Raw genomic sequence first — 26234 nt, forward strand, 5'->3', positions numbered from 1 at the left:
CAGAGCCGCCCCTGTCCGAATATTTTCCGTGAGAAATTTCGGAAATTTTCACAAAAATACCCGTTTTTTTTAATGTCGATCACCAAAATGCCGCCCCCCGAAAGTGCCGCCCGGGGCGCACTGCCCTCCCGGCTGCCCCCGGAGCACGCTACTGGCCGTCTCACTGATCGCCGTTTGCGGACCACAACACTACCTGCTGAGTAGAGTAGCTACACAGTCTCGGGATCATGGGGATCATGTGCTCATGCTGAACCTCCGCTTTCGAGACATTCGCCTTGCCTCAGCTATGAGAAAGCTGTGAAAACAAGGTAGGCCTCAAATCGCCTCGGCGACTGCCGTTCCGCAGATTCGCAGGTCTTCGCCTCGCATATTTTCGAAATCGGCGCGGTCATCTCCGATGCACGTCACTTCCGTTACATCTCCCGGGACGATCGAGTAGATTCGAGCCATCGGGATAATAAGAGTCATAAGTGCATTCTGATCTCCGGGATCATGACGGTCACCTTCCTCAAAGAGCTGCAGAGACAAAGTATATGCCTCAACTAGGTTCGGCGACTTCCGTCCGGCAGATTCGGTGGTCTTCGCCTCGCGTATTTTCAAACTAGGCGCGCTGTTCGCCGATGCACGTCATTTCCATGACATCCTCCGTGACGGTCTTCTCACCCGATGGGGTCTGTAGGTGAAAGCAATGACGTATTTCAACGTCAAAAGATTCAATCAGATTCTCGGCAATCATGATTTGATCTCCCAAAGCCGTGGTCGGATTCTGCCCGAAGGGTGCGGCGGATCCTCCGACGGTATGCTGCCGGCTTCTGGCGCGATTGTGTGCCCGGGAGGCTGGTTTGCGCTGGTCTCGATCATGTAGGTGTGCCTATGTCTGTCGGTTTCGGATCTCATCCGCAACCAAGTAGCACCTCTCTGAGACTTAAGCCTGTACTCCATATTCGGCAAAGATCACTATGGCCGAGACTCTCATCGCCACGCGCGCCAGCTGACGATGAGATAGAAGATCTAAAGACATTATTTGTCGTCTCTCCCTCAATACGGTGCGCGGTTTGCTCCGTTTGAGTGGCGCTGGAGGAGAAGGCGCCGTGATCGTTGATAGACGTAAGAGCCATTCGACGTCCGTTTCAACCGAGTTATCTCGCAATTTGTTAGTGCCAAAGACAATCTATGCTCCGACAGTGAAAACATGAAGATCTTCTACTCAGGAGGTAGGCTGACACAGCTTTATCGGAACCGAATACAGTTCCGAAGATCATCGACGGACGTGCGGACGATCAAAAAAGTTCTAGTCGCGAACCGAGGCGAAATAGCAATCCGAGTGTTCAGAGCATGTACCGAGATGGGAATACGCTCTGTTGCGGTGTACTCCGAGCAGGACAAGATGCATATGCATCGACAGAAAGCTGACGAGTCCTACCTGATAGGCAAGGGACTGCCTCCGGTACAGGCGTACTTGAACATTCCCGAGTACATCCGAATCGCTAAAGAGAATGACGTGGACGCAATTCATCCAGGATACGGTTTTCTCTCCGAGCGCGCGGACTTCGCTGACGCCTGTATCAAAGCCGGGGTGCGATTCATCGGACCGTCGCCCAAAGTCATGGCACAGATGGGAGACAAAATAGCCGCTCGTAAATGTGCCATAGAATGTGGAGTGGCTGTGATCCCGGGAACAGATGCTCCGCTGCAGGACGTCGAACAAGCTTACGAATTCTGTCAGACGCATGGTTTGCCAGTGATGCTGAAGGCCGCCTACGGAGGGGGAGGCCGAGGGATGAGGGTGGTCCGGACTCTCGATGAGGTGCGCGAAAACTTCAGTCGTGCGGTCTCCGAAGCGAAAAGCGCTTTCGGTAATGGCGATATGTTCATCGAGAGATTCATCGAACACCCTCGTCACATCGAAGTGCAGATGCTCGGTGACAAAGCCGGTGAAGTCGTTCATTTGTACGAGAGGGATTGCTCAGTTCAGAGGCGACATCAAAAAGTCATCGAAATCGCCCCCGCTCTCAATATACCCGAACACGTACGGAAGGCGATGCACGAGGACGCCATCAAGCTGTGCAAACATGTGGGATACGTCAACGCGGGGACAGTCGAATTCCTGCTCGACGAGGACGGACGTCATTACTTTATCGAAGTCAACGCTCGCCTGCAGGTGGAGCATACGATCACGGAAGAGGTCACCGGTGTCGATCTCGTACAATCACAGATTGAAATAGCCAGCGGAAAGACATTAGCCGACCTGGGCCTCCTACAGGAAAACATAAAAGCGCAGGGATGCGCAATCCAGTGTCGAGTCACGACAGAGGATCCTGCAAAGAGTTTTCAGCCGGATTGCGGCAGGATCGAAGTTTTTCGGAGCGGTGAGGGTTTCGGCATCCGACTCGATGGAGCGTCGGCTTTCGCGGGTGCCATAATTTCGCCTTATTACGATTCGCTCCTGGTGAAGGTGATTTCTCACGCGAGCACAATGAAATCTTCGTCGAGTAAAATGGAACGCGCGCTCCGAGAGTTCCGGGTCCGAGGTGTGAAAACTAACATCCCATTCTTGTTGAACGTCTTCCAAAATCCCACCTTCCTCGGCGGGAAGTTCGATACGAATTTCATCGACCAGCACCCAGAGCTGTTTCAACTTGCGCCCACCCAAAACCGAGCCCAGAAGCTTCTCTACTATCTCGGGACCGTCACGGTCAACGGTCCTCAGACCCCTTTGGCCACGGGTCTGAAGCCCGCTACGATCAAGCCCATCGTCCCAGACCATGATGGTACGGTTAAGCCCCCTCGAGGATTCAAGGATATTCTCGACAGAGACGGACCCGAGGGTTTTGCGAAAGCCGTGCGCCGTCACAACGGTCTGCTCCTGATGGACACGACTTTTCGGGATGCGCACCAATCTCTCTTGGCAACTCGGGTCCGAACCATCGATCTTTTGAAAATCTCCCCGTTCGTAGCGAATAAATTCAGCGATTTCTACAGCTTAGAAAATTGGGGTGGCGCCACATTTGACGTCGCAATGCGTTTCCTGCACGAGTGTCCTTGGGAGCGTCTGGAGGAAATGCGCAAACTCATCCCGAACATCCCGTTCCAAATGCTGCTCCGAGGGGCTAACGCGGTCGGTTACACCTCGTATCCCGATAACGCTGTCTACGAATTCTGCAAAGTTGCTAAGAACTCCGGAATGGATATTTTCCGAGTTTTCGACTCGCTCAACTATCTGCCGAACATGATGCTCGGAATCGATGCCGTGGGCAAAGCCGGCGGAGTCGTCGAAGCCGCCATTTCCTACACCGGAGACGTATCCAACCCTGAAAAGACAAAGTACAACCTAGAATATTATCTCAAACTCGCCGACGAGCTGATAAGGGCGGGCTCCCACGTTCTCTGTATCAAGGACATGGCTGGTCTTCTCAAACCTGAAGCGTGTCGAATCCTCATCGGAGCCTTGCGAGAACGACATCCCACAGTTCCCATCCACGTTCACACACACGACACGGCCGGGGTGGGCGTCGCATCGATGGTCGCTTGCGCTGAGTCGGGAGCCGACGTTGTCGACGTCGCCGTTGACTCCATGTCGGGCATTACGTCGCAGCCTACTATGGGAGGTCTGGTAGCATGCCTCCAGCATACTTCTCATGATACCAAGCTGAACCTGCAGGACATCAGTCAATATTCTGCATACTGGGAACAGACTCGGACTCTGTACGCGCCTTTCGAATGCACGTCTACGATGAAATCCGGAAACGCCGACGTCTACGAGAACGAGATCCCGGGTGGACAGTACACAAATCTGCAGTTCCAAGCCTTCAGTTTGGGATTGGGAGAGCATTTCGAAAAAATCAAGAAAGCCTACACCGAAGCCAACCAGCTTCTTGGTGATATCATCAAAGTGACGCCATCGTCGAAGGTTAGTTGAACCGCCTGCTGCTATAATGCCAGCAATCGATCATGTGCTTAGGTATGAATATCATATTCATGGTGTATGGCTAACAGGTGGGCCCAGGGAGGAATGCTCCGATCGGTCGAGCTCCTCCTTTCGATTGAGCTGTTGTTATTGTCACACTCACGGAGAAGCTCAAGCGGGATTTTGAATAACAGTCCGTATCCTCGAACGCTTACCGCTCCGCTCGACGTATATTATCGCGGCGAGCGGCCGAAACAGGGCAAAGGCCGAAGCTCGAAGGTTTTTTTTAGAAGCGTGTCCCCCCTCGCTTTTTCTTCCTCGGCTCCCGGAGATTGCCTGCTCGTTGGCTTATCTTTTATCGACTCGATTCAGCGTACGCTCTCAGCTCCGCCATGTCGGCAATGAGGCATCAACGCTGTACCCGGTTTTAATTTCGAAGAGATCATTGCGAAGAAATCCGCTTGAAAGCTCCCCGATCAGAACTTCTCTTGAAACGATCGGACATCGATCGCCCCGCGTCCGTAGCCGATTCACTCGATCCTTACCGAGTTCCGCTCCACCATTCCAGGTCGTTGGGGATCTCGCTCAATTCATGGTGCAGAACCACCTGAAACCTCAAGACATCCTCGACAGAGCCGAAGAACTGAGTTTTCCGACATCAGTCGTAGAATTCATGCAAGGATACATCGGGCAACCTCATGGTGGATTCCCCGAGCCTCTCCGTTCGAAAATTCTCAAAGATACGCACCGCATTGAAGGCCGTCCCGGTGAAAGTCTTCCCGATCTAGATTTAGAGGCGCTCAAGACTAAGATCCAGGAGCAATTTCCCAACTACAAAATAAGCGAGAGTGACGTCATGTCGGCTGCCATGTACCCGAAAGTGTTCGAAGACTTCGCCCTCTTCCGCAAGACTTACGGACCCGTCGACAAGTTGGAAACCCGGATATTCCTCGAGGGTCCGAAGGTCGGTGAGGAGTTCGATGTCGTGATCGAGCGCGGAAAAACCCTCCACATCAAAATGCTCGCGGTGTCGGCCAACGTGACCCCCAAGGGGGAACGCGAGGTTTTCTTCGAGCTGAATGGTCAGCTTCGTTCGGTGCTCGTGGTCGATAAAACTTTAGCTGAAGAGATTGTTTCGCATCCGAAAGCCGATAAATCGAACAAAGGGAGCGTCGGTGCTCCGATGCCAGGATCTGTGATAGACATTCGAGTGGAGGTTGGAGACGTCGTGAAGAAAGGGGATCCCCTGGTGGTGCTGAGTGCTATGAAAATGGAAATGGTGGTCCAAGCTTCGGTGGCCGGTAAAGTTAAGAACGTCGCGGTTACGAAGGATATGAAACTTCAAGGAGAAGACCTACTCGTGGAGATCGACCCGAGTGAGTGATGGGAGAGAATCGCCCTATTCTCCTTCTGAGATTGAGAGACTGATATGATTTCATAGGACCGTAGAGTTTTCCTCTTCCCGTCGCTGCCGTTCGCCTCCGTTCGAGGCGTCACCAAGCCAAGCGCATATGACTTGTTTCCATCTTCGAGACCCTTAAACGTCTAGAAAGCTCAGAGAACCCTCATTTGTCCGAGGTCTAGAAAAACCCGACCCACTCGGAGAGTTTCCCCCCAGCGGAGCAGTGCCTTGCATCGCGTGGTTTCGCGGTAGAACACGGGAACCTTCTTCCGATACATCGTATGATGCGTTTAAGAGTGTATTCATTTCGATTTGGTGTGTTATGGAACTCCACGTGTATAACGAAGCAGACCTGGCCTGTGGGGAACTCACACGAAGGGAAGACTTATACGCCGGAAATCATGACACGTGACTACGGTGAAATTTATTATCCCGGGGGATTATTGCTCGAATTGAGCCAGTGTTCAATGACTATGCTCAATAAATTTCCTGGGTATTACACGTCGGTCGTTTCTCCCTGGTCTGAAATGTGACGAACGGACCAGGTCCGCTGCGCAACTACACGAACCCAAACCACACATCTCAAACACACACGAGCTGGTGGGAGATTGAAATACAACTAGGTTGGGTGACTATCAATAACTCATCATCATTAATTCATTCCCAGGGAACAGTGATTCCCATCTACTTTATTTAGCATGTTATTTGATGCATCAATATGTCAAAATCTTTCAGTTCAATAAGTATCCAATAAACGATCTCGAGAAGACGGGCGTGCAACCCAAGTCACGACCAGCCGCATCGACCGCTTCCACCAAGCACACTCTCAGCAGCCAGCTGAGGGACCGTGCGCGGAGCGATGGAGAAGCGGCTGGACAGAGAATGACAGTCGGTGCCCTAGCGGCAGAGAGAGAAAACAGTCAGTAGAAAAGGAATCTACACACACGACGGTTACGTCCGAACCTCGACGAGACAAGTTTTCTCTCAGGGGTTCAAATCCCCGTTGTCAGTCTTTACAAAGTCGGTCAGGCCGGTGTCACCACACTCGCCGACCACCCCAGTGACTAGCGCACCCGTCTCCAGGAGAAACTCTAGTGATCTCTCAGTGTATTCATTGGAGCTCTAGGAGTGGGGTGCCACAATTTGGTGTCAGAAGAACTTCAAGGAACCCGCCCGAGTCAAAAGATCTCTCAGGCGATTCTCATTCAGACCAAAGGTCGTGCCCGGCACACCCGAAGAACCCGGCACACCCGAAATCCAGATTCATCCGACCAAGGTACAGTTGAACGTGGCCACCGCCACGCGTGCCTGGAAAGAAATCATCAAAAGAAATACCGCCCAATCTCAAGTGAGAAAGTGGGAACCCACATCGAAGACCCGATTGGGACAGATCAAATCCAATCAGAAACACACCGGCCCGAATTCACCGAAATCGCTCATCACCGCGGCTAGGCCTAACCAGTGTACCAAATCACGAGCCTCACCGTACCGGTGAACCATGAGTGACCCTCCTCAACAACCCGGCAGGGAAATGTCCCAAGAATCATTCGACCGGGAAAACTCAGCGTTTCTCGCGAATCAGTTCCAAACCATGAGAATGGACAGCGCTCCGACGGATAGCGACGAAGAGGAAATCTTCCGCAGAGCCGGCGCACCACCACAAAGACGACAGTCGATCCCAAGGAGTCATCAGGAAAACATCAGAAATCCGCTGAGCCCAAGGGCGCAGGCGTCGAGAGCGGCCGAAAGCCTAGTGTATCAACCCCAGGGGCCCGAACCGACGACCCAAACCCGAGGCTCAACCAACCGCCCCCAACCCGCAGTGAGAGGCTTCAACTACCTCAAAACTCGGGTTGAGTTTTACGTACGGAAAGCAGTTTCATTCTACGATGACAGTGAGGACCCAAAAGATTCGTTAGAACAAACAGACCGTCTCAAGGAGACCCTCACTGAACTCCTCCCACAGTGGGTGTCGGCTGTGGAGTCGACAACCGACGCCGAGCCCGAACTCGCCAACGAGTGCGTCGAAATCGAAGACAAGGTCAGAAGATCTCTGAGCTACCTCAAAAGACTCAGAATCTTCATTGTCAACAACATCAACGGCACAACCGAATCGACGTTCGCAAATTCACGAGTCGCTCCAAGAGCAGCAGCTGCGGAACCGAATCAAAACCCACCGGTCGGGCCCAGCGCCCAAGTTCCCCCACCTCAACAAAACCCAGAAAACGGAGGACGTCCATGGAGAACATCCACTCAAATAGATGACCAGGTCAGGGGCGGTCTTTCAGCTGAGCAAGCGCCATTCTCAGAGACTCCTCACATATCTCACATCGCGCAAATGCCACCACCAGAACAGACCCCCAGCCTAGGCGATCCGAACAACAGCCCCCCGGGACCAAGCTCCGCAACACCCCGGCCGGGAGCCCCAGAAAGAATCAAGGAGAACAGTTCTTCAGTGGAGGACCCAAAAAACTACCTCCCGAAGCTCTCGAAGAACTTCAAGTTGCCTCGATTCAATGGAGACGCCAAGGGCTACCGAAAATTCATGGACATGTTCGACACCTTCGTTCATGAACGGAACATCCCAGACCTCCAGAAGGTACTTCTCCTCCACGAGGCCCTCGGTGGCAAGGCCTACAACAGTGTGAAACATCTCAGTGTACGTGCGGAAAACTACCTCCCCATGAAGCAACTGCTAGAAAGGCTCTTTGGCCAAAAGAGCATGGCGGAGGACAGTCATCTGAGGGAGCTGGACCGTATCCTGTCAACCGGAGGGGACATCAGACCGGATAAGTTGCCCACCTTTGTAAATTCGATCTCCCAGCATATACTAGCTCTCATTTCCATCGGACACACATACGCAACATTAACAGCAGCATTCGCTAACAGAATCCTAGCCAGGCTGTCGTTCGCAACTCAACACAAATTCATGGACATGTTCAGGACATCCACAAACACCGAGTGCAAACTCGAAGCGCTCCTCTCATTCCTCGAAACGGAAGCCATCACATTCGAGGCACTCAGGGTGAACCAATCGAACAGATCCAGCTACGCAGAGTCCTCAAGTCGCCCGGGTCGAGATCAAGCTCCCCGCACGCACTTCAACCGCCCACAACCTCCGAGGCCGCAAAGTTATGGAAATCGCCACCGCAACTACCCAGAAAACTCGTCGTACAAGAATACGTCGAACAACTTCCACATCACAGCATCAACGGCCCGAACACCCTTCCGTCCTACAGCCCCAACACCTCAAAGATCTCAGGTCACGCCCTGTGTCTTCTGCGAGGCAGACCACCCTTCATTCAAATGCACCGCCCAGCTTACCCTCCAGGAGCGTCTGGAAAGAGTTAAATCAGCGGGAGCGTGCATGAGATGCCTCAAACTCAACCACCTCGCCAAGAACTGCCGAGAAGGACCCAAGGTCAACTGCCGGTATTGTAACTTCAAACATTACGCAATACTATGCAGCAAGGCTCCGATCAACACCAACACTCAGGCAACAAAAAACACTTCGGTGAACATCGCCACAGAGACCGGAAGGGACCCCACCTTCCTCTGGACAGCACACGTCAAGGCGGAAAGCCGAACATCAACCAAGATATGCCGAATCCTAATCGATCCAGGATCGGAATCTTCTCTCATCACCGCCGCCATGGCTCACACTCTGGGTTCAACACCCACAGAACACGTGAACATGGCGATGTCAACAGCAGGCGGCCAAATCACGAACATCTACAACTGTGGAGTTCACGAAATCACTCTACGTAGCAGATTCGATCCAAGAAAATCACTCAGGGTGAGAGCAATCGAGCTCAACTGCATCTCAAGAACCAAGTTCCCAATAATGAGGGAAACCTTCGGTCTTACCCCAGCAGCCGATCAGATCGGGAGAGACGAATCTGAATGGGTTGACGTCCTTCTCGGGGTTAAGAACCTAGCCAACATCGGTTTCTCGAACCCGAAAACTTTCGACAATATCTTCGCATTCGAAACGATTTTCGGATGGATCTTCGGAGGCTCCGAGGGAGCAACAAAATCCGAAATACATCTACCAAGATTCTGCGGATTCATCGCAGCACAACCGAGCACTTCGATCGTCTGTAACGACACAGCAACCTCCCCCCAGATCCCCCCCAGCAAGGCTGAGTCACCATCTGCAGTTCGAGAGAACACGATGGAAGACATAGAATGCCTCTGGAGATCCGAGGCTCTCGGATTAGAGGATGAAGCATCCAGCGAAATAAAGGAAGAGGAAGACAACCTCAACAAAGCCCTAATCGAGCACCTCGTGAAAACGACGCAAAGGGACAGCTCAGGGCGATACATACTCCGGCTTCCATTCAGAGACAACCTAAGGGCGTTGGGAGACAACGAAAACCTATCTCGCTCCCGACTTCACTCATTTCTCAACAAGCTCAGAGCTGATCCAACCAAGCTCAAGGCAGTGGACGATGAAATCAAGGGTTATATCGACGCCGGATTCGCGGAGGAAGCCCAACCGAAGACAAACCAGCAGCTGGCGCACTACCTTCCAATTCAAGCGGTCTTCAAGGCAAACCCCGAGGCTCCCTCCGGACTCAAAACCCGGATAGTCAAAGATGCAAGCGCCAGGCGCTCAAACGAAGCAGGTTTGAACGACGTCCTTCACCAGGGACCCAACCTGCTCCCTAACATTCTGAAGGTCATTTTCAAGTTCCGGCAATACCGCTACGTCATCACAGCGGACATCGAAAAGGCCTTCCTGCAATTCAGGATTGCTGAGGAGGATAGAACATTCCTCAGATTCCTCTGGCCCCTCGGGATCTCGGGCAATGAGAACGCCAGAATAAAAGAATTCTGGGCAACCAGACTCGACTTCGGTCTGGTGTGCTCTCCGTTCTTACATTGCCAAGGGCTTCGTCTCCACCTCCAGCACACCCAAGAGCTACACCCCAGGGACCGCATTTTCATCCAAGAAATTATAGACAATTTCTACATGGACGATATCCCAGCTGGAAGTAATGACATCCAGGATGCGAAACACAGAATTCAACTCCTATTCGAGATCTTCCAGGAAGCCCACATGCCTCTCAAGAAATGGTCCACGAATAGCTCAGAGCTTGCAGAATTCATCAACCACCACTCACCGATAGAAAACCCGACCGTATCACACGGTCTAGAAAACTCCAAATTCCTTGGCGTCCCCTGGAACCAAGTATCGGATACGCTATCCGTGCCAACATCAAAAGCGATCAGCGAGCTTCAGTCGGGCGAACCTTCAAAAAGAAAACTCCTTAGGGGACTGGCTCAAATTTTCGACCCTTTAGGGATAGCGGGACCGACAACAATAAATTCCAAAATCCTGCTCCAGAAGCTGTGGAAATCAAAACAAGGTTGGGACACACCGTTGGACGAAGCTTACAAGATCGAATATGCGGAATTCATCACGAGACTGTCTCAGGGACAGACATCGATCAAAAGATTAATGCTCACCCCGGACAACCGCATACAACGCAGAGAACTGCACGCTTTCGCCGACGCGAGCCTGACAGCCTACGGCTGCGTCATTTACCTGCGAGAAATTTTCGACAACGCAATACCAAGGGTTCACTTCTTGATTGCAAAGGGGAAAGTAAGCCCGGTCAGGCCGATGTCAATCCACAGACTCGAACTTTTAGGAGCTCTGTTATCGGCCAGGCTGGTGAATACCCTCACAAACCTAGTGGATCTCAAAATAGATTCGACCCACCTATACTCGGACAACTCCAGTGTATTGGGTTGGGTGAAATCATCGCCAGAACGATGGAAACCATACGTAGCAAACAGGATTCGACGAATTCACGCACTCGTCGGCCAGGTCGAATGGAGCTACGTTCAGTCAGAACACAACCCTGCCGACCTCGTTTCGCGCGGAGCAGACATCTCAGACAATCCAAACAAAAACCTCTGGCTCAAGGGGCCGATCTGGTTGAGTCATCGGGATCAGATCCCCACACAACTTCCACCTAACTCGAAGATCGGAGATGTATCCTCCAAGGAATTTGACGCCGAGCGTCGCCAGAATGTCGCCTGCATGGTCACATCGGCCACCAGGCACATCCAGGAAGAGTCAATTTTCTTCGAAAAAACATTTTCCTCATGGATCAAAGCGATCCGATTTTGGGCTCTGATGCAGCGGCTGTCGAAGAAAGCACAGCAAGCAAAATCTCGAGTTGCTCAAGGCATCAAATCCCAACAACATCCTCGGACCAACGAAAAACTCACTTTCGACGCTGAAGAAATGATCGAGGCGAGGCTTTCGCTACTCCAATTGATTCAAAAGACATACTTCAAGGAAGAATACGAAAACCAATGCTCAAACGTAAAGAAGAGCCATCAACTCTATTTATATAACCCGTACCTCGAGGAGGACGGACTCATTCACTGCAGGTCCAGACTGACCAGGTCATCACATTTCTCCGAGTCCCAGAAAAATCCCATCATTCTCCCAGGGAACTGTAACTTATCCCGATTAATCGTCCAAGATATTCACGAAAGACAGTGTTTCCACTCAGGGGGGATGAATGCCGTCTTGCAAATATTACGTCAAGATTTTTTGCTAATCCATGCAAGGAAAATTGTAAGACAGGTGATCAACTCATGCGCCACCTGCAGACTCTTCCACGGCGAGGCCGCAAGCCTCCCAACCCCACCCCTACCATCATTCCGTCTTGAGGAGGCTCCCCCTTTCACGAATACGGGCTGCGATTTCGCAGGCCCATTCAGATACAAAAAAGACTCAGGAGAAGTGGGGAAATGCTACATACTCCTGCTGACATGCAGCGTCAGCAGAGCAGTTCACCTCGAGTTAACGTACGATCTCTCCACAGTGGAAGTCCTAGGGGCGCTACAGAAATTCATAAATCGATTCCCATCTGTACGAACAATCACATCAGATAACGGGCTTTCCTTCCAAAGAGCAGCCAAAGAACTGAGAGTCCTGTACGAACATATCAGAAGCGACGAAGTCAAGAAATTTCTAGCCAACACCTTCATTAAATGGAAATTCATTACGCCCAGCGCACCCTGGTTCGGAGCGTTCTATGAACGCCAAGTTCAAACAATCAAACGCCCCCTGCGAAAGATCCTAGGGACCGCAATTCCACATTTCAGAGATTTCGAAATAATCCTCAGCGGTATCGAAGCGATGGTTAACAGCAGACCCATCACGACCGTCGCCTCAGGGGCGGACGAAATCGAAGCATTAACCCCGGCTGATCTTCTTTTCGGATACAGAGGCGGAACATTCCTTCCGGAGCACAAAGCGAAACCTCAAAAGCGGATAGATCAAGACAAAATCATTTTCTCCACAAGGTGGAAATACCAGCAACGTTTACTCAGCGCATACTGGAAACGATATCACGAAGAGTACCTACAATACCTGAAAACAGCACACAAGCAAACCCCAGCAAGGGCCAGGCCCTTAGCCGTTGGCGAAATCTGTCTACTACAAGGAGAAACGTTCAACAGGGCTCTATGGCCTCTGTGCCGAGTAATCGGATTTCCTGAAAACACCGACCCGAAAACTGCAAGATCATGCATCATAAGAACATCAACGGGCCAGGTCCTCAATCGACCCATCAAAAAACTCTACCCAATCGACCCAATAACCGACCCCAATCACGATATACCCAAAGCTCAAACTTCGCCCACAGCGCCACCGTGAGCATGAGGAGGAGCATGTTCAAATCTCAGAGCGCGCGCGCCAATGGCCATGACTCACGGAATTTCCGACCCGCCGTCGGAAATTCGGGGGGGACTGTGACGAACGGACCAGGTCCGCTGCGCAACTACACGAACCCAAACCACACATCTCAAACACACACGAGCTGGTGGGAGATTGAAATACAACTAGGTTGGGTGACTATCAATAACTCATCATCATTAATTCATTCCCAGGGAACAGTGATTCCCATCTACTTTATTTAGCATGTTATTTGATGCATCAATATGTCAAAATCTTTCAGTTCAATAAGTATCCAATAAACGATCTCGAGAAGACGGGCGTGCAACCCAAGTCACGACCAGCCGCATCGACCGCTTCCACCAAGCACACTCTCAGCAGCCAGCTGAGGGACCGTGCGCGGAGCGATGGAGAAGCGGCTGGACAGAGAATGACAGTCGGTGCCCTAGCGGCAGAGAGAGAAAACAGTCAGTAGAAAAGGAATCTACACACACGACGGTTACGTCCGAACCTCGACGAGACAAGTTTTCTCTCAGGGGTTCAAATCCCCGTTGTCAGTCTTTACAAAGTCGGTCAGGCCGGTGTCACCACACTCGCCGACCACCCCAGTGACTAGCGCACCCGTCTCCAGGAGAAACTCTAGTGATCTCTCAGTGTATTCATTGGAGCTCTAGGAGTGGGGTGCCACATGAAAAAACGCATTCCTTCTAAGGTACGATCACGCTGAACCGGTCACTCGGATAATCGGCGAGCCCCCTTCATTGGCCGCTTGTGCTCGGTCCCGACAAATCACTACCGATACCGTCCATGTTGTTCTTCTAGCCAAAAACTAGCTATAGACCCGCTGAAACGGCCCACCAGGACCGGGTTGTTACCCACGACCGATGTATATTCTCAAGTACTCCAGGTGATCAGGAGGTGATCCAGAACCCTGGCGGCAAGGGAAGCTCAGGAAATGCACAGAAATGTTCGTAAACTCGCCTCGACATCCGAGTGATCAAAGGACTCCACAACCAGTCGCGTACACAAGATTTTTCCTGGGGGGCAGGGGGGAGGGCTAGATCGGGTCTTCGCACGCCGCTGAGTTGCCAATTGTTATTCGCTCCTATGTCATCGCATCACGGAGGCCGCATCTGAGAGGGGGCTTACTGAATTGAATACCTATCTTATTCCACAGAAACCTGAAATATAGGCTCCTATGGGAGCCATAAAGACGGCTTACCCGTGGCTGGTGGGAATATATTGCTTTGAACGGCGGGAGATCTTGCTCTTGAGCCAAGCATCGCGTGACGCTGCACCAGTGTGTTCGTTCCCGCAACTTTCCGCCGACGTCGTGCGATTCCTTAAGCTTGTGCTCTGCTTTAGACGTCCTTAGCGCGACTTCACAGTCCGTCCGAAAACCCCTGTCCCTTCGATGTACGGCTAAGCCGAAAACCGCGAACTCCCGGGAGATCCGCGGTTATTGAATGCGGTTCACCACACATACCCTGCGTAATGGTAAGGCTGGAAAGAGAAATTATCGCGGTTCTAGGAAACGCAGATTCTTGCAAAGCCGACGGGAGATCAAGTCTTCCTTATTGATTCTTTTTCCGGGTCCCTATGATTAAGGCATTGCCATCCGCGATGGTAATTCCGAATGAGACTCGGCACTGATCCTCATGGATCGATCTGTCAACTCATCTGATCCCAGAGCAGGTGATCCTATACCTACATTCAACAAATCGAATGCCGGAGACCAACTTTATTGTGACGGTTCTGTTTCATAAATTATTTGACCAGCTCCGAACCAGGGAGAGAGGGGTTCGGTAACATCGGGAACTATGATCTTATGATACTTTCCAGCTCTGCATCGAGTGCTCGACATAGACGCCGAGCGCGAAAGGAAAGGTCATCCTTTGTACATCACATTGAACAGGCTACAACAAACAAACGAGATTCATGGCTCAGATCCTCTCCCACAGTCAAATCGTCGATAAATAATAAGCATGATGTGGAATACAATATCTTCTCATTCGCTGGGCAGGATATCTACGAGAAGATCGTCACCTTGAAGTCGCATTTCTTTCGAAACCGCAACGTTCTTGACTTTGCCAGCTATCGGAGCCTGAACTACCATCTCCATCTTCATGGCACTGAGCACGACCAGAGCATCTCCTTTCTTCACTGAGTCACCAGTTTGTACGCGGATATCTATCACAGTACCGGGCATAGGGGCACCAACGCTGCCCTTATTGCCTTTGTCGGCCTTCGGATGCGCCTCTATGACCTCGGCGAGAGTCTTGTCAACGATCAGAACCGAACGAAGCTGACCGTTCAATTCGAAGAATACCTCTCGTTCACCTTTCGGCGTTACGTTCGCACCAACAGCCAACATTTTTATGTGCAACGTTTTCCCTCGTTCAATAGTTACGTCCACCTCCTCGCCGACCTGCGGCCCCATGAGGAACACTCGGGTGTCCAGTTTATCCACCGGACCGTACGCTTTGCGGAATTTAGCGAAGTCTTCGTAGACTTTCGGGTACATGGCTGCCGACATCACATCGGTGTCCTTCATCTGGTACGCTGGGAATTTCTCCTGGAGCTTCGCTCGGATATCGTCGAAATCGAGATCTTCCAGGTGTTCGCCCGGTCGGCCCACAACTCGATGTGTGTCCTTAAGGATCTTGGATCGGAGGGGCTCGGGGAATCCGCCATGGGGCTGACCGATGTATCCTTGCATGAATTCAACGACGGAATTGGGGAAACTCAACTCTTCGGCTCTGTCCAGTATGTCCTGTGGTTGCAACCGGTTCTGCACCATGAACTGAGCCAGATCCCCTACGACCTGGAATTCGTTAAATTGTTGTTAAATTGCATGTTGAATTGAGCGTCACTCGAAACCCGGAAGCTGGACTCGAGCTGTCCCTGAAGTCATCGATCTATCTATGCTTGGGGAGTCATCGATGCGAACCTTTGACGATGGCGTCACTTTGATGATGTCTCCAAGGAGCAAGTTGGCTTGCGTGTAGGCTTTCTTCACTTTTTCAAAATGCTCTCCGAGACCCAGACTGAACGCTTGGAACTGGAGATTTGTATATTGACCTCCCGGGATCTCGTTCTCGTACACGTCAGCGTTTCCGGATTTCATTGTTGCGGTGCACTCGAACGGAGCGTAGAGCGCGCGCGTCTGCTCCCAATACGCAGAGTACTGACTCACGTCCTTGAGATCGATTTTAGTGTCGTCGGGTGTATGCTGAAGGCAGGCTACCAGGCCTCCCATCGTGGGCTGCGAAGTCATTCCTGACATCGAATCCACGGCGACGTCGACGACATCGGCCCCTGATTCGGCACAAGCGGCCATCGAGGCCACCCCGACCCCTGCGGTGTCATGTGTGTGAATATGGATGGGAACGGAAGGATGACGTTCACGTAGTGCTCCGATGAGGATCCGGCAAGCTTCGGGTTTCAGGAGCCCTGCCATGTCCTTTATGCACAGAACGTGCGAGCCGGCTTTGACGAGCTCATCGGCCAGCTTGAGATAATATTCTAAATTGTATTTGGTTTTGTTGGGATTCGATACGTCGCCCGTATAGGAAATGGCGGCCTCCACGACACCGCCTGCTTTGCCGACGGCATCGATGCCGAGCATCATGTTCGGCAGATAGTTGAGCGAGTCGAAAACCCGGAATATATCCATGCCGCAGCTTTTTGCGACTTTGCAGAATTCGTAGACGGCATTGTCGGGATAGGACGTATAACCGACCGCGTTAGCTCCGCGTAGGAGCATCTGGAAAGGAATGTTCGGGATGAGCTTGCGCATTTCCTCGAGGCGCTCCCAAGGACACTCGTATAAGAAGCGCAAAGCCACGTCGAACGTTGCTCCACCCCAGTTCTCCATGCTGTAGAAACTGTTGAACTTGTTCGCGACGAACGGCGATATCCTCAGCAGGTCGAACGTCCGAACCCTGGTGGCGAGGAGCGACTGATGTGCGTCTCGGAACGTTGTGTCCATCAGGAGGAGTCCATCGTGACGTCGGACGGCCTTCGCGAAGCCCTCCGGTCCCTCCTTGTCCAGTATGTCTTTGAAGCCCCTCGGTGCCATTTGGGTGCTATCGAAGTCGGGAACCAATGGCCGAATTTTGACGGGCTGAAGATTCGTCGCGAGCGGAGTCATCGGCCCATTCACAGCCACGTGGCCGAGATAGTACAGAAGCTTCTGAGCTCGGTTCTTCGTCGGGCTCAATTTGAACAGATCCGCATGTTCGTCGATGAAATTCGTGTCGAATTTACCTCCTAGGAAGACTTCGTTCTGAAAGACGTTCAACAGGAACGGTATATTCGTTTTGACTCCCCGTATTCTAAACTCTCTCAGAGCTCTCTCCATTTTGCTGGCGGATGCTTTCATGTTGTGCGCATGGGAAATTACTTTGACCAACAGCGAGTCGTAGTATGGTGAAATTATCGCTCCCGAGTAGGCCGAGGCGCTGTCGAGCCGGATGCCGAAACCCTCGCCGCTTCTGAATACTTCAATTCTTCCGCAATCGGGCTGAAAACCCTTGGCAGGATCTTCGGTCGTGATGCGACACTGTATCGCGCATCCTTGAGGTTTGATGACGTCCTGTCGGAGGCCGAGTTCTGCGAGAGTCTTACCGCCGGCGATTTGGATCTGGGACAGTACGAGGTCAACTCCAGTGATCTCTTCGGTGATTGTATGTTCCACCTGAAGGCGGGCGTTCACTTCGATGAAATAGTGGCGGCCGTCTTCGTCCAGGAGAAACTCCACGGTTCCCGCATTTGTGTAGCCTGCGAATTTGCAGAGTTTAATCGCGTCGTCGTGCATGGCCTTGCGCGCATCAGGAGGTATGTTCGAAGCTGGTGCGATCTCGATGACTTTCTGATGCCGTCTCTGGACCGAGCAGTCTCGTTCGTATAAATGAACAACTTCACCGGTCTTGTCGCCGAGAACTTGCACCTCAATGTGACGGGGGTGTTCGATAAATCTCTCAATGAACATCGCACCGTTTCCGAAAGCACTCTGAGCTTCTGAGACGGCTCTGTTGAAGTTCTCTTCAAGTTCCTCCATGGTCCGCACGACGCGCATACCGCGACCCCCTCCGCCGTAGGCAGCTTTCAGCATGACCGGCAGCCCATGGGTCTCGCAAAACTCCTTGGCCTTCGCGATGTCTTCGATGGGCTTATCGGTCCCCGGAACGACGGGTACTCCACAATCGATAGCGCACTTTCGGGCTGCGATCTTGTCCCCCATCTGGGCCATGACCCGGGGCGAGGGTCCGATGAAACGGATTCCGGCTTTTATGCACGCTTCGGCGAAATCCGCACGCTCCGATAGGAAGCCATAACCGGGATGTATGGCGTCAACATCATTTTCTCTGGCGATCCGGATATATTCCGGAATGTTCAGATACGCTTGAACGGGTGGTAAACCGCTTCCGATGAGATACGATTCATCCGCCTTCTGTCTATGCATATGCATTTTGTCTTGCTCGGAATAAACGGCTATCGATCGAATCCCCATCTCAGAACAGGCTCTGAACACTCGGATAGCGATCTCGCCACGGTTCGCGACCAGAATTGTTTTGATTGGTCGATTCTCGTTTTCCGCCGCCGTCGACTTCAATCGGCAGCTGATCCGGTTTCTATAGAGCTGTAGCAACCGATTTCCACAGATTTGGAAACGCATGATGGCCGATTGCCGCTCTAGATCGCGGTCTCACAATAATTTCAAAATCTCAGTAGGAGACGCGCGAAAACTTCTGAGCTCGCCGAATTTCCGCGATTCGGATCTCCGATGTATCGCGCGGAGACCCACGAGGACGAGTATCTGTTCCAAAGATTCGCGACAGTCGACACGCACGCACGCACACGTAAACACCGGGTCACAGGTCGTTCGGAGACGATCGCTCTCTCTTAGAAGGGTAGCACTTCGCGCGAACTATCTTCATTTGATTGCGGGTTTATTTACAATTGACTGAACGGCCCGACTGCTGGGAAGTTCGATCGCCTTCTTTTATCCGCTCGCCGGCTCCGTCCCGATACTGGTCCTCCTCGTAGTCGGAGAAAGAGTCCTCGGACCGACTATCGGTCAGTCACCTCTCAGACGCGAGCCAGCTGGAACTCTCGAATCTCCTCACTTCCCTCGTACAAGAGCTTCACCAAGACCGTTACTACTGTAGCTCTCCCGTGAGCACTGGCGCGACTTTCAGAGAACAGCAGAGCACGCACAGACCCTTCCGCGAGTTCGGTTCCGAGACACGCCCATGGCACGCTGGCGCAGATCTGGGTTCGAACCGCTCGCTCACACAGGCGGCTCCGGGTCAGTGGATGGACCCCCTTGATTCTTCGATCGATTTCGAAGTCCGAAGATGGGAGAAGATTTAGGCAGTGAGTCTCGGGGGGTGTCGTGAGTCGGGGCGAATCGCCTCATTATTAACCTCGACCTTCCCTAAGAGTCATATGTGAAATCACCCGCTCATGGCGATCCGTCTCAGAAGTTGAGCCCGGTACTCGAATCGGCTCATCAATTCTTGTACGCTGGGAAATCATAGGCCGAGCGAGCGGATTATATGCAATCTGTTCGCCATGTTCGCCGTCGATTTGCGGAGGACTCCAAACCACTCGAATTTCCGCACAAACTCCCCCGCGATCGACCCCCGATCGATGCGCCGTCCGCCGCAAAGAATCGCTTGCGGTAATTTCGCAAGCGGAACGACCCCGCAAACGACGGCCTGCCCGACGAACGAGCTGCTCATTCGGTCTACGAACACATTAGTTTGAACGCCATGAGAATGAGACCTCCGGATAATCAGAGAATCTCCAACATCGCACGTTTTTATTACGCGAATGAAAAACACCGAAACTCTGAAGCCCAAAAAACACGGTGACTTTCCTCCTCTCGAGTCATCGTTGACGTGGATCAGGAAATTGTTGTTCACCCTCTGTTGGGCAATTTTGCGGGTTGTAATCGGGTTGTCGCATCTGCGTACTAGGTTGCAAGTGCTTCTGTAGGAGCATGTGCATGTTCGGCGGAGGGAGCGGCACAGGCTGGCCAGTAATCGGATCATACGTGTTTGCCTGAGATGAGTCGATCGTTACTATGTTATCGAATAAAAAGGGTATCTACATATTTCTGGGGTTTCTGATCATGATTTCCGATTCCGTGGGGGGAAGACTCTCTCAATTCATCATGGGGGTCCACTAGTAGAGGGTCCAGCTCACTCGTGGTATAGGCGGCGGGAATTGCGGGTTCTCGGCGAAAGGGTCGTATCCGCGGAGGAGGCCCGGTGGGTAGAAACCAGTCATGCCTGAAACACGATCACCATACAAGGGTTGATGGAGAATCCTGAGCTCAGGTACGGAACCAGTCGGGGTGCGGGGGACCTCGAACATAACTCCGAGCCTCGACTCACATCCTGAGGAAAAACGGCGTACCGGCAGGATCGATGAGACCGGGGGGCAGAGGCTGGAACGAGAAGGGCGGCGGCGGCGGCTGTCGGTTGCCTCCAGGATTCTGGTCCATAGAGATGTGATTACGGCGGCGGTCGTCCTCGCGATTCGGGGTATCGATCAGAATTTCCGCGCTTCGTTGTAGATACGAGACCAATACTGGCCGCCCAGCTGCTCCTGATTCTTCGAAGATCGCATTGTAGATGAATTCTGATTATGTCACCGATGCGAACACCTTTCCCAGACTACATTGGGGAGCAGCATCGATTTCCGAGTACCCAACATTTCCCGTACCTCTATGCCGACGCCAAGTGTCTCGCCATTGAAGCGGCCAGAAATCGGAATGATGAGGGTCTGAGCTCGCAGGAAGCCTCGCAGTCATACGACATACCCCTCCACCGGACTAGAGCTTGGGGTGGGGAAGAACTACCGAGGATAATGCTTGTTGCTTTCTCTCCGCATCGACCGACTTTCCTTCTTTCCGGGACACAAGGATAAAGCACGGATGAGCTGTGAGGGAGAGCACGATCACGAGACAGACGAATGGGATCGCAGATCGTTGGCCAGTCAAGAAATGCGGGAATGCCGTCGACTCAAGAAATTCTGGCCCAACAGCGAAGCGCGGCTACCTCCTGAACGATCAATTGCACAGAATCTCGATCTACAATTCTTAGGCGAAGTATCTTCGTTTCGGAAAATAGCGGAACATACCGTGTTTATTCTAATAGAATGGCATGCTCCAATAGAACGGCACCCGTATGAGATTTCGGAGAATAGAGCGGCATGCTCCAATAGTACGGCATGCTCTAATGGAACGGCAGGGGGAAATAACTTGAGGGAAGGCGATAAAAATTGTTAGATTCCGTGAAGATATCAAGGGTATACAAAACGATTCATCGTAAGTGAAGGCAGAGATCGTTTGAATACTCATTTTTGGAAAAAAACACGGGTAGGCTTCATCAGCTTCAATACGGACCGCCTATCCGATGGGAGATCGAAAAATAGAGCGGCATGCTCCAATGGAACGGCATGCTCCAATAGACCGATGCCTGATGAGGGAATCGAAAAATAGAACGGCATGCCACTCTATTAGAATAAAAACGGTATGCACCGTGAGCTCCATGCGTCAATTTTCACTCCGGGTCCGTTCATGGGAGCCCCGATAAGAAATAATCGATGACTTGGGAAATTCGGACGTTTGGCGGTTCTTCTCAGTGCGGGGAAGATATCAAGAGCCCTCTTATGGATGACTGAGCGAAGAAGGAGCACGGAGAGAGAGAGAATTTTCATAAGATGAGAGCTTTTTAGTGCGCATGTCGCATCCCACGGCCGCGCGATGTTTCAGGAAAGTGGCGCATATCGAGGGGTCTCTCTTCGTAGGTCACAGCTATGGCGCGGTTTCAGAGGCTCGGGGCGGCGACTACAAAGGACGACAATGAACCTCAGAAGGCCTCTCGGCCAGTGCTGGGGTTGTGAGGCGTGAATTACACAATATTCGGGGGAGGTTGCAAGCGTCGACCGTGAGCGAAAGTGAAACCGGCTCTCCGAGATGCGACCTGAGCCGAAGTTCGAGAGAGGTTGGGTCGACCTAGACCCCAGTCCGAAAATCCGTACTGGGAAGAAAGAGAGAGATAATGAATTCTGGGGTAGAGACCACCTCCATGATAAGACCACCTCCATGATAAGACCACCTCCATGATAAGACCACCTCGGGTATCAGACTATTCTTTCCGGGAGTCAGTAGACTCCCGAAACGGAGGACCTGCCCAATAAAACCACCCTAGTGATCAGACCGCTCGCTTGATTTTTCGCAGGTGGTCTCGTCAGGCAGCTCTCACTGTCAGTATTCGCGTCAGCCGGGTAGCGTCGGTGAATTCAGCCCTTATGAATAGCTCCTCGCTCGGATACTGTGTTCAAAACAGCTATGAGTCCCGCCATCTAAGAAGCTGTCTCGTAACCTTTCTCCGTCTTCGGACCGCCCCGGGCGGCACTTCCTACGGAGCATTTAGGGGCGGCATTTCGGGGTTTTGCATCCAAAAAACGGAGTGTTTTCGAGGAAAAAATATCGGGCGGGGGGCGGCATTTTCGTCGAGCACGGTGAAAAAACTGGAAATTTCGAATCACCGCCCCGAGCGGCACTCCGGCTCGCTACGCCACTGATTTGATCCCCGCCCTCTCTTGATGATCTTATTCGAGGTGTGCCGGGTTTGAAGAATCTCGATCCGAGGAGGGTCCATCCCTGATCCTGCTAGGAAAATCCACGTTTTTGTCGCGTTCGGAAGAACGCCCGGACGAACTCATCTACTCGCTCTCCGCGGACAGCCGAACCCGGACCCCCAAGCGCTCCGACTGATGATCGATCCGACTGACGACCTACGAATGGTTCCGCAGTTCAACCAAACAGGGAGTTTCATTGCGATGATGCGATAGCGGTAGATCGAGCAGACCGTGATCGGAAGATAGGCGGAATTTATTCACGCGAGGATCGCTATCATCAACACAGTTGAGCCTCGATCTGGTCGAGTCCAGCTCCTCTTTCGTCTCTCCTTCCATCTCGATGGAATCCGATTGAATATCTGAGCGATGCAGTCTGGGCTATATTCGTCTTAATTCAGATTCGGAGTGAGTTCCCTGGAATCACGCCGCGGCCGCAGAAGGAATTCGTTCCAACTCCATGGAGAATGTTTCCCGCTTCCTCATCATCTTCGGTACGCTTGACGGCCTCATTCGGTATGAAATCGTGCGCTCATCGTTAGAGTTCCTAAATTTCGGACATTTCATGTCTATCCAATCCGCAAGAGCGAAGACCGACGACCACACCGACGAGGGAATCGCCTCTGATGAGTTTTCCCTGTTGTCGGACGATTTGGGAAACGCTAGAATGAGAATACCGCAATCGGATCTACCCACATTCGAGAGTCAGAAAATGAAAATGTCCGGAAAGGACTCTGCTCATCACTTCCGGAGGTCTTGTGGCGAAGCCGAAGCTTCGATCGTATCTGCCCCCAAATTCGAGAATTCTCGATAATTTTCTCTGGCTGGCGCTGTACAGATAGTCCCGAAGAAGTCTGGAGCGCCCAGCTCTAGGAGCCGGAATGATCTCCAACGCTCCATCGTCGCTGGTAGACAACTCTCTCATCGCTTTCCCCTCACGGCCTCTTGAGTCGCTCAGTATGTGTCTGTTCCGTGGCTTCCCTGTTTCACGAAACGCTCCAACGGTCCTTGACTCTCCTCGAGGAAATTCGAGAAAATATCTAGTCTGATTCGACCCTCGCTCCACCCCATCCGAAATTGTAGTCCGTTGTAGTCCGCGGAGTCACTTTCGTCACTTTCGCTGCCTTGCACATAGCTACACCGACGCGATTGCACAATCCCTTCTCGCAACCCTACCTTGCGCATGGGAGGCCCATTTTCCTGGTCCTGCTGCGCGGTCTTGAGAGTCTGAACAAAGACTTTGCTTGCACGCTGCATTGTCTGGCTCCCGTTTTCTGGGTTGCTCCACCTTCTCAGGAGCTCGGCCATGCAGGAAATGCACTCTCGTTGGGTATCACGGTCTAGCCAGAATGATTCTACTCTGTTTCAGAAGCAGTGCAGCGGGCCGTTGTCCGTGCCTATGAGACCAGATGATGCCTAGTTTATAGGACGAATTTCAGAAGCGGTGCGGTGTTTACCGCTCGTGTACCGGCTGTCGCGATGATGCGAGAGAAAGGTGGCGCGGTTCGCTGCAGGAGAAATCCTCCGAAGTCTCTACGAATTTGAAGGGTGAACTCTCGCAGAGGAAGACTGGTAATCGGGATTGACGCGTTTCTGGGACCAGAGCGCTCGGTTTTTCTTCTGTTTCTTTACCTGACCGCCAGGAGTCCCAATATATCATTCCCTGCTCCCAACCCCTGCAGCTTTCCACCTACATTCCGCGATATCGCAGATACCGGGGATTCCGGGATCCCATACATTGTTCCGAAAGAAATATTCTCAACCACATCAGACGGAAGGGGAGTCGGGACCGCTCGAGAAGCTGGCTGCTACAACTAATTCCGCAGGAAATCTCGGAAAATTGTTTACTGTATTCCTTCTAGTGAACGGGCTAATGAATGAATGAAAAAATATAGGTAAGAAATCTGAGAAACTGAACGGACATCTCCTATTGGATGGGCACCTTACACCTGTGACAGATGGACAGAGCGCGGAATCTATTGACCGAGAGGAGAGATTTATCGGACGGAATCTTGGAATCGCTTATGGGCGACGCACGGAATCGAGTTCGGACATGGTAAGTGCAGATACCGTAGGTACCCTGCAGATTTGGAATGGAATCTCAACTCATGGGCCCGTAACGCGGCCAGGAAGAGAAGTTGCAGCCAGGTGAAATCGAGTTGAGACAGGTGAAATTCGTCCGGATCCGAAATTCATCGCTGAATTCGGAGCTAGTCTGGAGTTTTGCTGGGAAGGAACGACGTGGATGAATGATCACACGAACGGAGCTGAATTCCGAGGAGTTTTCGGGTCCTCCCTATCGGGCGGAAGACTACTCGTTCCGAACAGCTCTAGACGTCAGACCCGCCCTCGAACGGAAAGAGGTTTCAGGAAGCTCCATATTGATACCTTAGTCGATGCAGGAGGCTGCAAAAAAACTCCTTTAGGCGCCTGATGTGGATTGGGACGCGCCTTTCGAAGCCAGGACTACCCACACGTATGAGGACGCGAGGGCTAATAACGAGAGACCCTCTACTAACGGCGGAAGTTTGGCAGCTCCACCGATGAGCGTGTATTTGGAAGGGATTGACGATTGGTTGGAGGAACCGCGAGAGGAGATGATCTCAAAGCCCTCCAACAACTGCGGAATCGCAGTGGCGTTTGATGGCCCCGAGGATCACGCAACTCGATTTTTTCGACCCAATGAAGCCATTCCGTCCGCCTCCTTGTTTCTGAAGACGAGAATCTTCGCGCTCGCGCCGTCGGGTGAAACTGAGGGAGATGATAGCCTTGAAGTTTTATCCGAGAATGACGATGACGATTCAAACGACTTTGTGATCAGACGATACAAATAATTCAAGGGTGATGTATGAAGATTTATATCCAGGGATCACCCTCGATGGGGAGTTCAATATCTGGACGAATGGTGCCCGCTGTCTTCCTTTCGAATCCAGTTGAATCGAGCGAGTTTGAGAAATTGAGGGCACCTCCTAATAAACGGGGATGAACGGCATGCCCGTTCTTTTGAAGAGATACGGCATGCGCTTTCTCCGATTACAATCTATGCTCACTGATGGTTTTTCGAGACTGAGAGGACCACGGCTGACATTACGCGAGGCCATGCGGGATTCGGTTGCTGTCGGTGAGGGCTGTTCAACCTCTACCGAGAATCCATTCTCGTGACTCCAGCAGGGTAATTGATCGTCGATTGCTGTAAAGCTGTATACCGCTCACGGAATGCTCTCAGATAAGACTGAGCTCTCCCGCAGGAATCTGAGGGATTTTCACAGAAAGTCTAGGGAACCTCTCCATGTTCTCGGTCAGCCCACCGGCTGACCGATTCACTGTCAGCCATGACTCTATTGAGGACCACCCCGACGATCCAATGGCACCGCGCGCCTCTTACAAAAAATACATAGTGGCTCTCCCGGCGTACTCATCCTCTATCCGACCCCGCTCACTTGCCCCTCATCGAGATTTCTCCATTGCCCGCAGGAGCGTTCCCAGGATTTTTTTTTGGGGGGGGCCTAGACAAGGTTTCGGGGGGTCCGAGAGATCCAAAATGATGAGGTACCCTGTACTCCTGC

General features: G+C 52.1%; 3 protein-coding genes across 3 annotated transcripts; 2 read left to right on the forward strand and 1 right to left on the reverse strand.

Moving 5' to 3' along the window:
- The first annotated feature begins 1192 nt into the window (after positions 1 to 1192).
- Positions 1193 to 5790, forward strand: LOC100904612 (pyruvate carboxylase, mitochondrial). Its single transcript, XM_003743060.2, has 2 exons — positions 1193 to 3910; positions 4476 to 5790. Exons 1-2 carry the CDS (start codon positions 1193 to 1195, stop codon positions 5289 to 5291), a joined length of 3534 nt encoding a protein of 1177 aa, XP_003743108.1. The 3' UTR covers positions 5292 to 5790.
- A 1017-nt stretch (positions 5791 to 6807) lies between these two features.
- Positions 6808 to 12993, forward strand: LOC100904758 (uncharacterized). Its single transcript, XM_003743061.1, has one exon. It carries the CDS (start codon positions 6808 to 6810, stop codon positions 12991 to 12993), a length of 6186 nt encoding a protein of 2061 aa, XP_003743109.1.
- Positions 12994 to 15019: 2026 nt separating this feature from the next.
- LOC100904900 (pyruvate carboxylase, mitochondrial-like) lies at positions 15020 to 18484 on the reverse strand. Its single transcript, XM_029111406.1, has 3 exons — positions 17484 to 18484; positions 15962 to 17378; positions 15020 to 15835 (listed from the first exon to the last, which is right to left on the reverse strand). The coding sequence occupies exons 1-3, from the start codon at positions 18482 to 18484 to the stop codon at positions 15020 to 15022; spliced, it is 3234 nt and encodes a 1077-aa protein (XP_028967239.1).
- Between the last annotated feature and the right edge of the window lie 7750 nt (positions 18485 to 26234).

This window comes from Galendromus occidentalis, unplaced genomic scaffold (assembly GCF_000255335.2).
Source record: "Galendromus occidentalis unplaced genomic scaffold, Mocc_1.1 scf7180000077438, whole genome shotgun sequence".
Classification (NCBI taxonomy): Eukaryota; Metazoa; Arthropoda; class Arachnida; order Mesostigmata; family Phytoseiidae; genus Galendromus; species Galendromus occidentalis.

What these genes read in the sequence shown, in the direction of transcription:
- LOC100904612 (XM_003743060.2), top strand. Translation starts at nt 1,193, where the DNA reads ATGAAGATCTTCTACTCAGGAGGTAGGCTGACACAGCTTTATCGGAAC. An exon ending in AAGTGACGCCATCGTCGAAG is followed by an intron (nt 3,911 to 4,475) that starts GTTAGTTGAACC and finishes CCACCATTCCAG; the next exon opens with GTCGTTGGGGATCTCGCTCA.
- LOC100904900 (XM_029111406.1), bottom strand. Translation starts at nt 18,484, where the DNA reads ATGCATATGCATAGACAGAAGGCGGATGAATCGTATCTCATCGGAAGC. An exon ending in GGCGAGGGTTTCGGCATCCG is followed by an intron (nt 17,379 to 17,483) that starts GCTCGACAGCGC and finishes AGCATCCGCCAG; the next exon opens with CAAAATGGAGAGAGCTCTGA. An exon ending in AAGTGACGCCATCGTCAAAG is followed by an intron (nt 15,836 to 15,961) that starts GTTCGCATCGAT and finishes AACGAATTCCAG; the next exon opens with GTCGTAGGGGATCTGGCTCA.
- LOC100904758 (XM_003743061.1), top strand. Translation starts at nt 6,808, where the DNA reads ATGAGTGACCCTCCTCAACAACCCGGCAGGGAAATGTCCCAAGAATCA.